Source organism: Lithohypha guttulata (assembly GCF_036872675.1).
Source record: "Lithohypha guttulata strain CCFEE 5908 chromosome Unknown scaffold_1, whole genome shotgun sequence".
In the NCBI taxonomy this organism is placed as follows: Eukaryota; Fungi; Ascomycota; class Eurotiomycetes; order Chaetothyriales; family Trichomeriaceae; genus Lithohypha; species Lithohypha guttulata.
This window is the reverse complement of record NW_027042750.1, coordinates 5,092,753-5,107,314: the sequence shown is the minus strand read 5'-3', so window position 1 is coordinate 5,107,314 and position 14,562 is coordinate 5,092,753. Positions and strand designations below refer to the sequence as shown.

The 14,562-nt window shown below is 49.2% G+C and overlaps 4 protein-coding genes across 4 annotated transcripts; 1 reads left to right on the top strand and 3 right to left on the bottom strand.

Annotated features, from left to right (window-relative positions):
* Positions 1-2,622: 2,622 nt before the first annotated feature.
* On the bottom strand, positions 2,623-5,220 carry LTR64_001872 (uncharacterized protein; the record flags this gene model as incomplete). The annotated part of the gene is made up of 1 exon (XM_064896249.1): positions 2,623-5,220. One exon carries the CDS (start codon positions 5,218-5,220, stop codon positions 2,623-2,625), a length of 2,598 nt encoding a protein of 865 aa, XP_064758936.1.
* Positions 5,221-8,418: 3,198 nt separating this feature from the next.
* Positions 8,419-9,270, top strand: PSF2 (DNA replication protein psf2; the record flags this gene model as incomplete). The annotated part of the gene is made up of 2 exons (XM_064896248.1): positions 8,419-8,475; positions 8,578-9,270. The coding sequence occupies 2 exons, from the start codon at positions 8,419-8,421 to the stop codon at positions 9,268-9,270; spliced, it is 750 nt and encodes a 249-aa protein (XP_064758935.1).
* Positions 9,271-9,355: 85 nt separating this feature from the next.
* Positions 9,356-10,032, bottom strand: LTR64_001870 (uncharacterized protein; the record flags this gene model as incomplete). Its single annotated transcript, XM_064896247.1, has 2 exons — positions 9,356-9,673; positions 9,742-10,032. The coding sequence occupies 2 exons, from the start codon at positions 10,030-10,032 to the stop codon at positions 9,356-9,358; spliced, it is 609 nt and encodes a 202-aa protein (XP_064758934.1).
* A 533-nt stretch (positions 10,033-10,565) lies between these two features.
* LTR64_001869 (uncharacterized protein) lies at positions 10,566-12,934 on the bottom strand (the record flags this gene model as incomplete). Its single annotated transcript, XM_064896246.1, has 2 exons — positions 10,566-11,086; positions 11,146-12,934. The coding sequence occupies 2 exons, from the start codon at positions 12,932-12,934 to the stop codon at positions 10,566-10,568; spliced, it is 2,310 nt and encodes a 769-aa protein (XP_064758933.1).
* Between the last annotated feature and the right edge of the window lie 1,628 nt (positions 12,935-14,562).

Sequence of the window (14,562 nt, the reverse complement as noted above, 5' to 3'; positions counted from 1 at the left end):
TACCCTTTATTGCCAAGTCCAGAAACGGATAGCTCAGTTGTGGTATTTGGTGGCCATTCTGATATTGTGTTGCTGTTAACGTCTTCGCCACCCGTGCTCCTGGCGAGAATGGCAATAGCACAACTCCGTCTGCGAAGGGTTCCGGCCTCGCTACTGGTACTGGAAGCAAATCCGTGAAATGAAGCAGTGAGTTGCGGACAACAATGCGACAAGATCCCCACCCTGACCGAAGACGGAGTGGCGTCTGGGATACATATATTGACCTTAGGTCAGCATGATATCGATTCCAATAGACACATGACAGTCTTGTATCTGTCTGCCAATGCTGGTCTGATACTGGTACAGTGACGGACCCATATGTGTAGCCCTCCACGAGAACCAAATCCGCATCTTCTCCACTCACACGTCGATACTGAATTCCAGACATGGTTTTGCACAAAACAATGGCCAAAGCCAACCAAGTATTACCAAAAGATATCATCATTCCACACCGTAATGGAACAAGATAGGTATACGTGTTATATGGCATGAAATCAAGCTGAATGCTGATCCCTTTGTTGGTCATGGAGTAAGCGGGTCGATGGGGATCTCGAAACGGCCTCGAAAGGACATTGCCTGACTGAGCGAATTGAGACGGACTGAGAGCTAAAAGTCCACTACCTCCTTCGTCCACGCCTGTCCACGCGAATAGAGACTCATCGTCAGAAGATTCAAGAATGGCGTGCTGTAATCTGAGGAACGCTTTTTCACCTTCACCATACAAAAGTGGCATATTGACATCAAATATACCTAGCAAACTGTAGGCGATATCCTCTGGTCTAGTTGTAGTCCGATTTGCAGCCCAAGACATTCTCTGAGCGACCGAGTATGTGAGTAGCTTCGATTTATAAAGCAATACGTTGGTGTCTATGGCTGTGGCTTTGTGTATGAGCCGGGTGAGTGTTGCTTTTCGACCAAGGTAGGTCCAGTAATGGTCGAAGAATAATAGGTCTCGTGGAGCCAGTAGTTCTTGCAGAGTCCAGCCTCTTCGAAACCATTCGCTCTGACAGAGTTGGGCTTCAACCACTGGGACTGGTGTATCATAACCCAACACCGGAAATAACTCTTCCCATGGTTGTATCGTAAAGTCATCCACTGACGACTCTGTCTCCGAGATCACATCGACCATATAAACGTAGCACTGACTCGCGTTGGCATACCAGCGAAACATGGAGTTGATTGCTTCGGAGAGCTCAGCGCTACTGCTCTTGTCAATGCAACAAGTATCGACCCAAGCATATTTCAAGCCTTGCACACGGGCTTGTTGGCAACACTTCTCAATCTTCCAGAAGCCGCGCCTTGATGCGCCCTTAGTGTCATGTTGAAATTCTGCAAAGGTAACTTCTTCGTCCTGCCACTTGTGTGAAAGAATAGCGTATTGCCCAACAGGGCAAATTTGAAAGTATTCAAGTGAGAGGGTCCCCGTGTTGATCAACCACATCGTGGCCTATGTCGTGGAACATTTAATAGTTCTCTTGCGAGTAGACCTGTGATAGGAGTGGTACAATAGGTCACTTCTCTGTTAGCAGAAGGACCCCTTTTGATGGCTTCTCCAGTAGATATTGACTCATACACGATGGAGAGAACTCGCCAGCAGTTTGACAGCAACGGGCTTCAACTACTGGGCTCGAAAGTGCTTCCGCTGCACCAGACTCTCTCATCTTTTGGACAGCAGTCAGGCTGAAAGTGGCTATGGCCATTGTCGGATGAACCCTTGGCCCAACAGCAGCGAATAAAATTTAGCGAGACAGCCAAGAGTAGCAATCAGCTTCTGTGCATGCGATGTTTGTAGGCTTAGCCTCGTGGCTCACCAATACTACCTGGATACCAAGAGCTGGTCGAGTACGAAGAGCGAAAGTGCAATGCAGGAACATCTCAGATGTATTCGCGAAAGAAGTGGCCTACAGAACAGAAACAGATGGACCCGCTAGCAGCCAAATTCTACTAGGTTTGATCGCAGCTCTAGTTAGTCCTTGAACGACAAAAAGTCCTCCTTCCTCGTCTTCTTCCAAGTGGTAGCTGCATCGTGGCTGCTGCACCATCCAGTGACCATGGATCAAGGGTGCCAGGATCTTCACAGCATATCAAGTGGATTTGACACTCTTGACTGCGAGTTTTGCTGTCCAGAATACTGTAACAAGAATGCCACTTACCTATTTGCCGATTGATGGAGCTTGTGCCTGAGAATGCCTCCCACGGCATCAAGCCAGGAGGACGTGCTAATGTGCATCTGTGCGACCACGCACATCCATGCGTAGAGCGATGACAATCTTGCACGATTTGGCCGAATTCACCCCAATTTCTTTACCATTCGCCCTCAAAATTGAAAGCCACTGCCATGCCACGATGCAAAGCGGAAAAGAGATGGGAACAAGATTAGGCGGAGCACTTTTGTGCAATGTTGTGATCTTACAGCTTTATAGAGCAGCTGTGGAGAGCACTGGGTAGCATGCTCACTACAAGGACATTGACTCGACCATCAAAGATTCTAGCAGGCTCATCAATACTTCACAGATAGGTCGTCATATAACTCTGAGTAGTAACGAGTAATATTAGACTCTATCTAGGGTAGCAATGCTATCATCATACAATCACAATTTCCCGGTCTCTTCTCCGCTCAACTGTCGCAAAATCAGCAATCCGCACCTGCGCAATACCCACACGCCGAAATAGGCCTTCACCCATTGAACTAGGATACAAAATCAAAGCATATGCAAGTCCCTGTCCACAATTATTCTTTGCCCGGAATGCAGTATCTGCTGGAAGTGGCAGTGTGCCAGATAGCCTGGCGCTGTCAAAGCTGTGATCTTGGCAATCGGCTTGAGAGCAACCGGCAGGTATGACTAGGAGAGCGACAAAGTCCTTCTGCTGGTCGTGGAGGAGGTTCGGTTGCGTCGCAGTCAAGTCACGTCTTGTTGTGCCTGATCTGCCACTACGGCTGAAGAAACCTTGCGACCGTGTCGATGTTGTGTGTTCCGCGCTTGAGGACCCAGTACTGGGACGATCTCCGTTTGATCCGTGAAGCAGCGTCCATACTCGTGCGACTTCCGCAGAATCGAACATGGCGCATGGTAGACCAATGGGACCTTCAGCGTCTTCGTGGCTGTTGCCATGGTTTGCAAGATCTTGTTCCCTGGCAGCTCTTTTCCATTCCGAGTCCTCGGATCGGAAGCCGTACAATCTCGACAGCAAGGCTATCTTGCCCCGCACTCGTAATGTTGAGAACTGGTGATCGGTTCGCTTGTCGTGGTGGGTGCCCACTTGCAGCAGTTTCATGAACGACCTTCCTGTGAACGAACCACTGCTGAAGACAACGCCATCTGGCCACTGCAAAGGTCCGTCAATGCTGAACCAGCTCCAGCTTGGTGCTCTTGGTGATGAAGGATATTTAACAAACTTGTTGCGCCACTTGTGGAACGAACCAGCGGACCACAGCAAACCGAACGGCAAGTCGTTCTGCCACAGACCGCAAAGGTAGGTGTCTGCCTTGGCCTTGCTTGGACCAGTATGCGTCTGTCTTTGAGATATTAGACATGCAAACACGTATGCTAGACCTGCAATACCACTGCTCTTGTCCTTCTCCCGTGGCAGGATCCGGCTAGTGTACTGTGCGACCAGGCTGTACCACAGCATGTAGATTTTCGGAACGTCACAAAGGGCACTGGTAGGGCGACTTGTCTTTCCTGTCGTGATGCGCCTGATTTCCTCCGGTTCTCTGCCGTGTTTGTACTTGACAAGACTTGCCCGCCATTCTACGAGAGGATCTCTCAACGACTTCGAGGGTGACATGAGTGATGACTCCTCGCACCATACACCCGCATCGCACTCCCAAAACAGCTGGTCCCATCCGAAGTGTAGTATTCTTCTCGAAAGTGCGCGTGCTTGCAGGCACCATGCACGCTGGTTCAGATCACCCTTGGTCACATCGCCGTGGAAATTTCTTGGCTTGTACGTTGTGGCGAAGACATGACCTAGCGGAAGGCCGTCTTTGTTGCGATATGGTATCTTGACCTCGGGCAAGGACTTTGACTTGTAACGTATCAGACCTTCGTCCGCCGAAGCGGAGACGGATGCGGACAATGTCAAAGCAGCATTATGAAATATGATACCCATCCTCGGAACATGTTTCGTACGATCCTCTGACGAGTCCATCAGGATGCAGTATGCCTCGATCCAGAGATAGCGGAAGCCTAACGAACGTGTGATTGATATGGCCTGCCTGAAGGTCTTGTTGAACTTCTCTGGACCGATGGACCGTTGTCGCAGAGCAAAATTTGCAGTATTCGTACTAGCAATTTTGGATTCTCCTCGGGTGTAAGTTAACGCGACGTATGGGCTGACGAAGCTGTGGTCGGTAGAGACGAGTTTGACAGTGGAACTGTCGTCCATGCCAACGTCGAGCAACCTCGGAGGGACTGCATACATCAGGCTGCCGATCAGATCTGTAGACTTACGACATTCCTTGTGGTTCAGAGCACATTCCGCTAGCCATTCAACTGCGCAATCGACATTTGTCCCACCGTGACTCCTGCGGCGGACTACGTCGCCCGATCTAGCCGCTAGACTGTTGTGAGGTGCCACAAGTTGTGCTTGCACTGGTAAGGTCAGATTGCGTTGGTCGTCTTTTCTTGTGATCGGAATGTGCACAATAAGATCTTCCAGAGCTAAACCAGGCATCCCAGCTTCCAGGTCCAGCTTTCGATTTGTGGCTGACAGCACGATCTGCTTGGTGCCGTCGTAAGTGAAGTTCGCATTTGGTGGGGGAACAGGTGCCTGCTTCGCGAAGATGAGACACAGAACACAGCTTCTGGCCGATTTGACCAGATCGACGAAGTTGCGATGATGTTGAACCTTGATGTTCTCTGTTTGGAAATGCCAGAGTGCAATTTCGAAGCATTTTGAACATAGGCCTGATGGCAGTTTCGAGGCATCTCGTGCAGGGTCGAATCCTAAAGATGGTTTCCGTGTCTGGCTGCTTTTCGATGAGGGAGAAGGGGTGCGAGCTGTGGTGCTAGACCTCTGCCCTGTAGTAGCATGCCTGACACTTTTGCGTCGTGAGACGGAAGACAGTGGTGACACAGTCCTAGGATCTGTGGTAGCCCAATGTACCTTGTTAGGTCCATTGAGGTTCGACTCATTATAGTGCCGTCTCAACGAGTTGAGTTTGCGTTGTCTTCGCATCTGCAGGTTGCCGCTGCATTGCGCGACATAAGCTCAAGCGGCTATGTTAGTTGACGTTACGAACTGGATGGAATGCGCGGCTTCGGCAAAGGGATATGCAAGGGGCTTTGCTTATTTGCGTGACAATGAAGAGACTATGCTACAGAGCGATACTTGTCGGTCCATCACGGAAGTAATGTAATAATGGGAGGCTTTGTAAGGCGAGCACAGCCATGAATCTTGGTTTCAATCAGGACAACCGTTCTGAGATCATCTCACAAGGTCATTCTCACGAGAAGAAGGCCGGGGTGTGAGCAGAAACTCTTCTTTCGATAGTGTGTGTGGCACCTGAATTTAGATGGGACTGATTACGATCAGCCCTTCCGATCAAACATGTCTTCTGGTGTAGAATGAGTGAGACTGAGGGAAGATGTCCACCTTCACATTGCGCTTCGAGTCCGATTGGTTGGGGAGGCCTATTAGTGAATCGCTAGTTCCTTGTTACTGTCATGTGGTTCGTATGCTTGAAGGCTTCCTCACTTGAAAGCAGGGTGGAAAGGTGTGCGCATTCCTATTCAGCAGGAATGTGATAAGGATGAGATACGCTATGGCCCGTACCGTCTGCCAATGAAAAATGCAGCGCAAAACGGAATGGCAATAGTGCATTCGTCGACGGCAGGTGGTGGTGTGGGTATATGAGGGGCCGTTCTTAGTCCTGACCAATAATGATGTCAGGTGGGGCACCATTTCAAGGAAGGCACGAACTCGTTCATGACCTAGTCGGCTGATCAAGTCGATTTGCGTTCATGATTGGCTGCGATACAGTGCTCGCATGTGACGACCAAGTGGATGCAAACTGCGAGAGTTTCTTGCAGATGTCTCGACGGTCCAGGAAATACTCGGACTGGTCGAGTATGCAAGGGAAGACTCGGCTAAGTCTGAGACGCTCTACGCCTAGTTTCGACCCGCCAAGGAGCCATCTCAGGAAGTATCTATAATTGGTGAATGCCGACGACGACTTGAACCTGTTCTGAATCAAGGACAGGTAGCTGCTAGTAGGTAGATCGTCAATTCGAAACTGTTACTCGTAACAGCTCGGCAAGCAAAAGTGTTCTAGCTAGAAGGCCGGAATCGCAGAGTGCGCAGTAGAAGATGTTTCAATCAACTTGTCTCCACACGACCAAATACTGTGCTGCTCGTCATGACTCTGGAACTGGACGAAACTATGGATTCAGTGTCTACCACATGAACCTTTGCACATTTCCAGGCTCTTGTGGCCATTCAAATCCATTGTAAAGAAATAGACGACATGTTACTAGATTTATCGCCATGTACCATATCAGCTCGAGCAGCCGACTTCTCTGTGCAATGAATGTTAGTAAATGATCAACGCGAGTGCTCAGTATGGAAGCATTTTGCGCAGACGTGTTAGTGTCGTTCAAGATGTCTTTCGGACTTCCCACGTGCAACCTCCAGATCAACCAAGGGACAAGGAAATATCGTGGTTCGACTAACGGTGCTGTGATAAGAGAGAGTGCAGTACTAATGAGCCAGACAAGCACGAAACTTGTCCGAGTCCCGCGCACCTCCAGTTCTGCAGCATCGCCAGGTCCAGACGACGTGGAAAGTCTTCTCGATTTGCTGCCTTTGACTCCTGGTCCACCACTATAACTCATTCTGCCACCTAATGCTTGTATAGATAACCAAGCGCAAACAGCATAAATGGGTGTCATGATGTACCAAAGCCAGGGGTTCGATCTTAGCAATTTAAAGACATAGAAAGTATAGTGCCGGTTATCTGCTAACAGAAATGGGTGAACGATAGTATTGAAGTGAACAACCGTGAGCATGCCAAGTAGTACAACAGCCACTAGCCAGGATCGAGGTGACCTCTTGAATAATTGATTAAAGTGCGCTAGCTGTGGTAGCATTACTGGCCAGGAGAAGAAAACGAGGAAAGGCCAGAAATACAACATCTGTGCAACATGTATGCCGGCGGTGTGATTAGACTTGTCACCAAGTACAACACCACCATTCCACAAGATAAAGACTGCGAACTCAGCAAGAAGAGCAATCTGTGGCCAGAGATCGAATAGCAATTGAGGGATCATGCTGACAGCAGAACTGGTCAAGGAGATGACTGTGATCGGTATATCCTCAAAGTATGTGTCTGTGATAGGAGGGTCATGTATCCTCGTGCTCTGCTTGACAGTGTTCACAACCTGGAGTCCACCGAGGAACACGGCTGACCAGAAGACATTTGTTTGGCGAGACGTCAGTGATATCGTGCCGAAAATTAGGTGAAAAACTTGCAGGACAATACGTCGACGTCCGGTGCTACTTGTTCCCGCCTGCCAGACAGTATAGGTACACATGACACTGAAAGCAGCGAAAACATCTGTGTAGTATAATGCGCTAAAGAAGAACAGTAACGGGAAGGTAACGAAGCTGAGCTCGTATAGTGATGCTTTCTTCTTGAGAGAGACAATACCGGGCGCTGTACGACGCCAGAGCATGCATACTAGCATAAGCATATACGTGAGGATGAAGTTTGTCCATCTTAGACTCGTGACAGAGAGTAGACCAGGAGAAGCCGATACGAAGGGTTGAGTGACAGCTATTGAGTAGAGGTAGAGCCCCGGAGGCGTTGTGATTTTGTCATCCCAGTGAGTCCAGTTACCCTTGTAGTAGGCATTAGCTTGAGGAATGTGGAAAACTTCGTCTAGGTATGGCTCCGGCACTTGGTGTTGAACCTGTTCAAACCAAACGTATTGTGCCCATAGGACAAGAGGCAATGCGGCCCAAAGTAAGCCTTCTCTAGCCCCAACGTCGAGCACAGTCATGACCATGTAAAGGTGCGACTGAGAGGATTGAGGAAGACCCAGAAAGTTGCGATGTGACAATTGCTGCAACCAATCGGAGAAGGAGGGAGCAACAACGCGTCTTCATTGAAAGTGCAACAACGCGCTCGCAACACATGCTTGAAAAGTGCCGCTATCTTGCGCTTCGTATTGTATAGCTACGGCTCTTTAACCAATCCTGCACTCCCTCGCTGTCTCTACCAACTGCACATAGAAGATGAATTACTAATCTATATGGCTGGCGACCTCAGGCTTGTGTAACAATTGAACAGCTCGGACACAAAATCCAATTCAGATACAAATGGCTTTCCCACACCCTTCTGGTCTCTTGCCAGCTGAAGTAGCATTTCTCTGCGAAATGCAGCTTGTGACAATCGTTCCTCGTCAACGGCTAGAGAGACTCGACCTGCTAGGAGTATGTTAACATCCACATGCGCGATACCCAAGTAGGTGCGAAGCACTCATGTTCCAACGAGGACTTTCTGGGCAACGAAGCTAACCACGATGTCCGCTATAGGGTCCAACCAACGCACTAATACCCCCATCTCGAACCACACTCCCTCTATGGCTTGCCCTCCTCCTCAAACGTCAGAGAAGAATCAATGTGATACCACCGCCATGGCTGGACCCCGAGAATCTTCGTGAGATCCTGGACTTGGAAACAACGCATTTCCAGGACGAGTTTTCTCCCCCAGCACCACTACCACCACTTGAGGGAGATACACTACCTTTTCCACGACACTTACTACCCGGAAGCAGGAGCAGGAATCAGATTCAGCCAGATAGAGAGTTCGATGCAGAAGGAAAGATGTTCTACTTGTCTGAACCATTCCTAAACTCCTGTACGGCAGATGCTCCTCCCACAAGTCTGCCTTACCATTGGTATGAGTTCAGCCATTTACTACTCGATGCGGCCTCAGATGATTTGGTAAATGCAGACTTGATCTCGAACCTACTACGCGATATACGAGAAGTTAGACAAGCGAAGATGCGACGAGGCTACAATGCTATCACGGATGGTAGTGAGGGAGTCAGACTGGACGGAGTAGGCGCTATGGAAGTCAGCGAGAGCCGTGGATTTATCGCGGGTGTGATGGGCGGTCTAAAGAACATTGGACGCAGTCGCGAACAAGCCAGAAGAGAAGCTGCCGAGGAAGAACGGGACAGCCGTATGAGGCAGGATGATGAGGAAGACGAGGATATGACCTGAGAGCCGCAAACATGGAAGCGGCTCTGGAACGAAGGCTTCAATTCTTAAAATGACTGTGCATATCTTCAATGTCGATACAGGCCCGCTACTGCGCTGTTCTTTCACCTCTCGTTGCGTCTCTTTCCAACATCTTCCTCCTCGCCTCCAGAATCATCTCATCCCTCCTCCTTTTCAGCGCACTCTGTCTTTCATCCTTCGTCGCACCCCAGGAATTACTACTCGCACTTCCACTTGTGTCTACCCCTTTCCCCTTATCAGAGCTATTTATCCTGTCTTGCAATTTATACCTCGTTATCAAATCGGGGTGTACCTGTTGCTTTCCTGACAACAACGACGATATACTCGACGTAGACGTTGACTGCGATGCTGTCTCAGGCATGGGAGGTTGAAACGAAGGTGGTGCCTGCGAACAAAAGTCAATGATCACCTCTCACAACTCTAACATACAAAGACTGAAATGCCCACACATACCGGATCCAGACTCCTCCCACCCAACACCCTCTCCACCGTAGCATTGACACTCCCCCTATTCCTTTGCAAATCCCACATGATGTCCCGCCGACTCAGCTGCGGAAACATATTCGCGACCTGGTCGACTTGCGCCTGGGTGAAGCGCAGACCATTGCGGGACTGTGAGGAGGACGGGTCTGAGCCGTTGGAGGATGAGGATGTGAAGTAGCGGTAGAGAAGGTATGCTAGGCCTATGACTATGGCTATGGAAGGGTAGGAGATGGTGGCTTCGTCTGATGCATCGGAGGACATTGTTGTTGGGGAGGTGTTTCGGTGGAAATACTGTTGGTGTGTGCGTGTCTTTCGTGGAGTGCGAGTGCTGGTGAACGATACGTGTGACGAGCGACAAGCCTTGAAAGAACTGGCTCGTCGTGGAGACTGCTCAACGAATATACGTATGCTTCCCGTTCTTTCAATATGAAGCGTGAAATGTAGTGGCGTAGCTGTCTGGAGGAGTGGGTCCGGTAAGAAGCAACCACCGACAAAAAAGGTCAATGTTGCTAGGTGTAGATTGCGCTCAATTCAGATATGTTGCTGTCTTTGTGGATGTGTTGTTGCAGAAGACGTCCACGAAACAATGATGTGATAATCAGACTGCGACCACCAACAACGGATTCACATCGGGATTCGGCTTCGGAGTAGTAGCGGTACAGAGTACGTTTAAGCAGACATACCGTTTGCGCTTTCCGTGATAAAGTGCTCCTTGAATGTTCTTACAGTTTCTTGAAATGTTTTATGATACACACGTAGTAGTTACAATAATGTACTGTTCCGAATTAGATGTATCACCGACCGCCTTGCCCGACAGAGGAGCTGGGAGGCGTAGAGTCTTCCCCCAAACCCCCAACTAGTTCGTCTACCTTCCCAGCCTCTTGCGCGTACTTCCGAGGCCCTCCCACAACAGACTTGTAGGCGTGGCCCCTTCCAGATTTGATGTGCTGTTCGTGCCTTTTTCGCAGATGCTCATCTAGCTTCCCATCGGCGTCGATTTCCTTTACATGTTCGGGGATGTGCGACGACATGCGTGCATCTTGACTATTGTATTTGCTGAGGAACGCCGATCTTAGCCTCCGTATCTGTAGGGGCTGCTGCCCTGTCGTTTGATCCTTAGCTTTTTCAAGTAAATCGGATGTCAGCCGTTCTATTTTGAGAAGCTGCTGCCCCGTTGTTGGATCGTTGACTTTTCCAAGTAGTCTCGACGTTAGCCTTTGTATCTGTAGGAGCGGCTGCTCTGTGGTTCGTGTGTCCGTCTTGGTTTCTGTCTCTTGGCTTCTTCGCTCCTCCTCAATCGATATAAGCTTATGTTCTATTGCCCGCAGCATCAGCAAAATTTTTGTTCAAACATGTGCTATAAGTCGTCCTCACCATCTTCTATACGCAATCGTCCCCCTGCTCGTGCTACATTGACAATATAGCTGTTTGGCACTTGAACAAGAGTACTATGCATAGGAGAGCCACGTCTGTCCTCTTGAGATTGCTCAAGGTTTTTGTCATCTTGTCCGAGCTTTTCGGCTTGGCTCTGGAGCGGCTTTGTATCAGAAGACTTGCGACCGAAAAGCGAGAAGCTCATGCCCGAGCTTGCTAGGAAGCCGAACTGATTGGGGCAAAAGACAAGCCGATCGGTGCCAGCTGTCGTGGAATGGCTGTGTGCGACTGTCTCCGGCAGTCTTACTGTACCCACGGAGAATTTCTGTACTGCTAACGGTTGAAAATAATCATCGTTCGACCACTTGACAGGCGCGGTTAACTTTTCAATTCTGACAGCGTCTTCGATGTTATTGTTTGTATCAGTCCATTTCGCTAGGAACTGGATTATGTGACCAGGAGGACACAGGACCTCCGAGCGTGGCATTTCTACCTCGTCCAACTCAAAGAGCGACGCTGCGAAAAGTGAATCTTCTTGCTGCGAGCTCTGTCTAAGCTCGATTCCAGGCTCGAGGGAGAGCAGACCAGCTTTCTTGCCCCACCCTCCACCACCACTTGTCACTTTGTGGAAACGCGCCTTGTTGAGGAGCAACTTGTGCACATCTTGGGTATTTGTCGTGTCGGCAGGTGCTGTTGGGGCATTCTTAGACCTCTTAGTTGGAATACTTGATTTTTGAGGATAGACGAGGGCAAATATGTCTAGCTGCATGCCCGCATTGACCTCGTCCTTCTTCTTCACCAGTGGTGGAATGATCTTTTCCAGCTCACTAGATGCTGAAATGATCTCACCTGCTTGAGTCTGCAGCTGGCGAACAATATTGCCCATACTTGAAACGATGATACAGGGCTCAGTCAACTCTTCGAGTTTGGCAACGAACCTGGGTTGCACAAACCCCGAAATGTTTGATCTGTACAGTGGAACATCAAGCTCCGTCAGCTTTTGCCGGTTGGTCATTAGGTAAGGTGCACCGTCGAAGCTGTCCCAATCCGACCTAGACATTGTATGCTTGTGGCCATTGACAAAGAGAGTGTTCGCGACAGGTGCTGAGTACGTGAACGTTCGAGTAGGATTTCCGTTCGCCCTGCGTATGTGCATGACAAGATTTATGATAGGTATATCGCTGGAAGCTTCGCCGTTGGGCTCTATGGTACGCGGAGTCGGTAAGAGGCATACACCAAGTCCTTCGTAGCCGTGCATTTGAGACTTCTCGTTCTCAGGTTCAAGAGATATCGCTGGCACAGCATCGACAATGGCGACCAATGCGTAGCGACGAAATTGCTTCTGAAAAGGTTCTTTTGCACCCTGGAAGATTTGATTCATGGCAGTCTTGAAGAATTCGTTGTTGCCGTCAAAAAGATGAGCTAAACCGGGCGTCACAAGAAACACTGCCGAGGTGAGCGTCTTCGTTAATGCTGGATAGGCTTCAGCAACATCGTCATCGATCCTGGGCAGTTGACGCAAGATTTGGTCAATGTTGACATCTCTACCTGTCGCAGAGAGCCAAGTAGCTGCAGGTCGTATCGCGTTCCGATTCAACAGTTTTTCCATGCGACGATCAGATTCATTCGTGGTGAGACATTCTTGCTGCCGTCCTAGTTGACAACATGACGAGAAACTCGATTGGACCGGAGGCTTATATTGCCACAGTATTGTTCGTTTCTTGGCCTTGAACAGTGCCGATTGCACTAGCGTGCGAGCAAGCTTGGTGTGCCATACCACGGTGGACATCCCTCTTCGGAATAGGCTGATTAGCAGTAGTGGTCAATCTGATACTTCACTACATTCATCGAAGAGCTTCTGCTATTTCCTAAGTCGATTGGTCGACGTTCGTCTCTTGTGTCGGTAGCAAGCCTGCTATGTATAACGTTGGCAAAGTCATGTTACTACTCGAACCGACCTTGTGTTACAGAGAGAAACCTTGACAAGCATACTCAAATGTAGACTAACAAGCTTTGATTACCTACCCGAGTGTTGTAACTGATCGTTGTAGGCTGTATACCTGAGGCAACAGGGCAAACACGCTAAAGGGTGCTGTCACGTGATGATTGGATACATCATCGTGATTGACCACAACCTTACAGCCTCTTGTTGACGGACAATACAATATCCGCATCAGCAAGTCTACCTAAGCTTCTCACACTATTGAAAATTGAGGAGTAACACGTTACGAAGTGGGGGTCCAATGGCCATGTTATAAGAGTCTGCTGTTCAACGCGTTGAAGTACTCTAGAAGACTTTCAGCACTTGCCTTACTTTCTCCTGTGTCAGACAGTGTGCCATGGCTTCACCATGTTGCTGACCACTTCTGTGGTAAATTCAGCATCAGCATCGGGGCCATACGCTAAATCGAATCTGACAGCAGCTTTTCCTGCAATACTTCGAGGACGGTTGCATACTACTTGAGTCCGCTTCAGGGGTCTTACTTTACAGTAACTAGAGCGGTTGCCCGACGTTGCATCCGTGGCCACGCCTCTCCGATTACACCCCAGTATATGCCTGAAATGATGAATGCTGGAAGTGTAGCCCGTACGAAATGTTTGATTGGCTCGTGAGCTGCGCAGGTCCTCAGGTGTGTCTTTGAGCGCAAGCAGCAGGGAAGCATTGTAGATGACTTTCATTGCGTGCTGAGCACTCTTCTCTAGAATGTACTTTTTGTACCTAATGAGTTTCTTATGAGAGAGCCCGAAACGTTTGCGCCATCTAATGGTCTTGCAGTGCAACTAGCTCTTTCCCCCGAACAAACACACCACTCATCGTCCGCAGACATCACAGCAATCTCGAAGACATCTGCAACTTGAACTCCTGCAATGGATCTTTTGCAAGAACTTAAGGATATCGCACATCAAGTCGAGCTGGATCAGAAAGAGATTTCGTGCCGAGATATCTAGCGATGGCAGCATGTTTTTGGCTTCAGTGCTGAGCATGCTCGCCATGAGCTAGAAGCTTACAGGAATGGCAATGTTATGTACTCTATCGCAGTTTCGGACGAGCTTTGGGAATTGGTTCAAGCAGACGAGGAACAGAAAAACCACAATCGAGAAAGTTATGCCTTCGCTCTTCAAAGACAGCACTTTAAGTCTGTACACCGAACTGCCGTTACGCTTTACGGTCACTTTATCGATCTCGGCAGTAGCCAGAGATCGCTTGCTGTACTGGCTTGCGGAGCATCATCCATTACATCAGCCAGTCATTGCGCGTTTAGCCAAGGCGGAGAAGTCTCTCGACTGTACATCTATCGCGCCGTTCCTAGGCATCAATACCACACTTCCACAATTTCGTCCCTCAGCACAAGAGAACACGTCCAGTCCTTTACCGCAACAAGATCAGTATCCTGTCTGGCACTTCTTATATGGAAG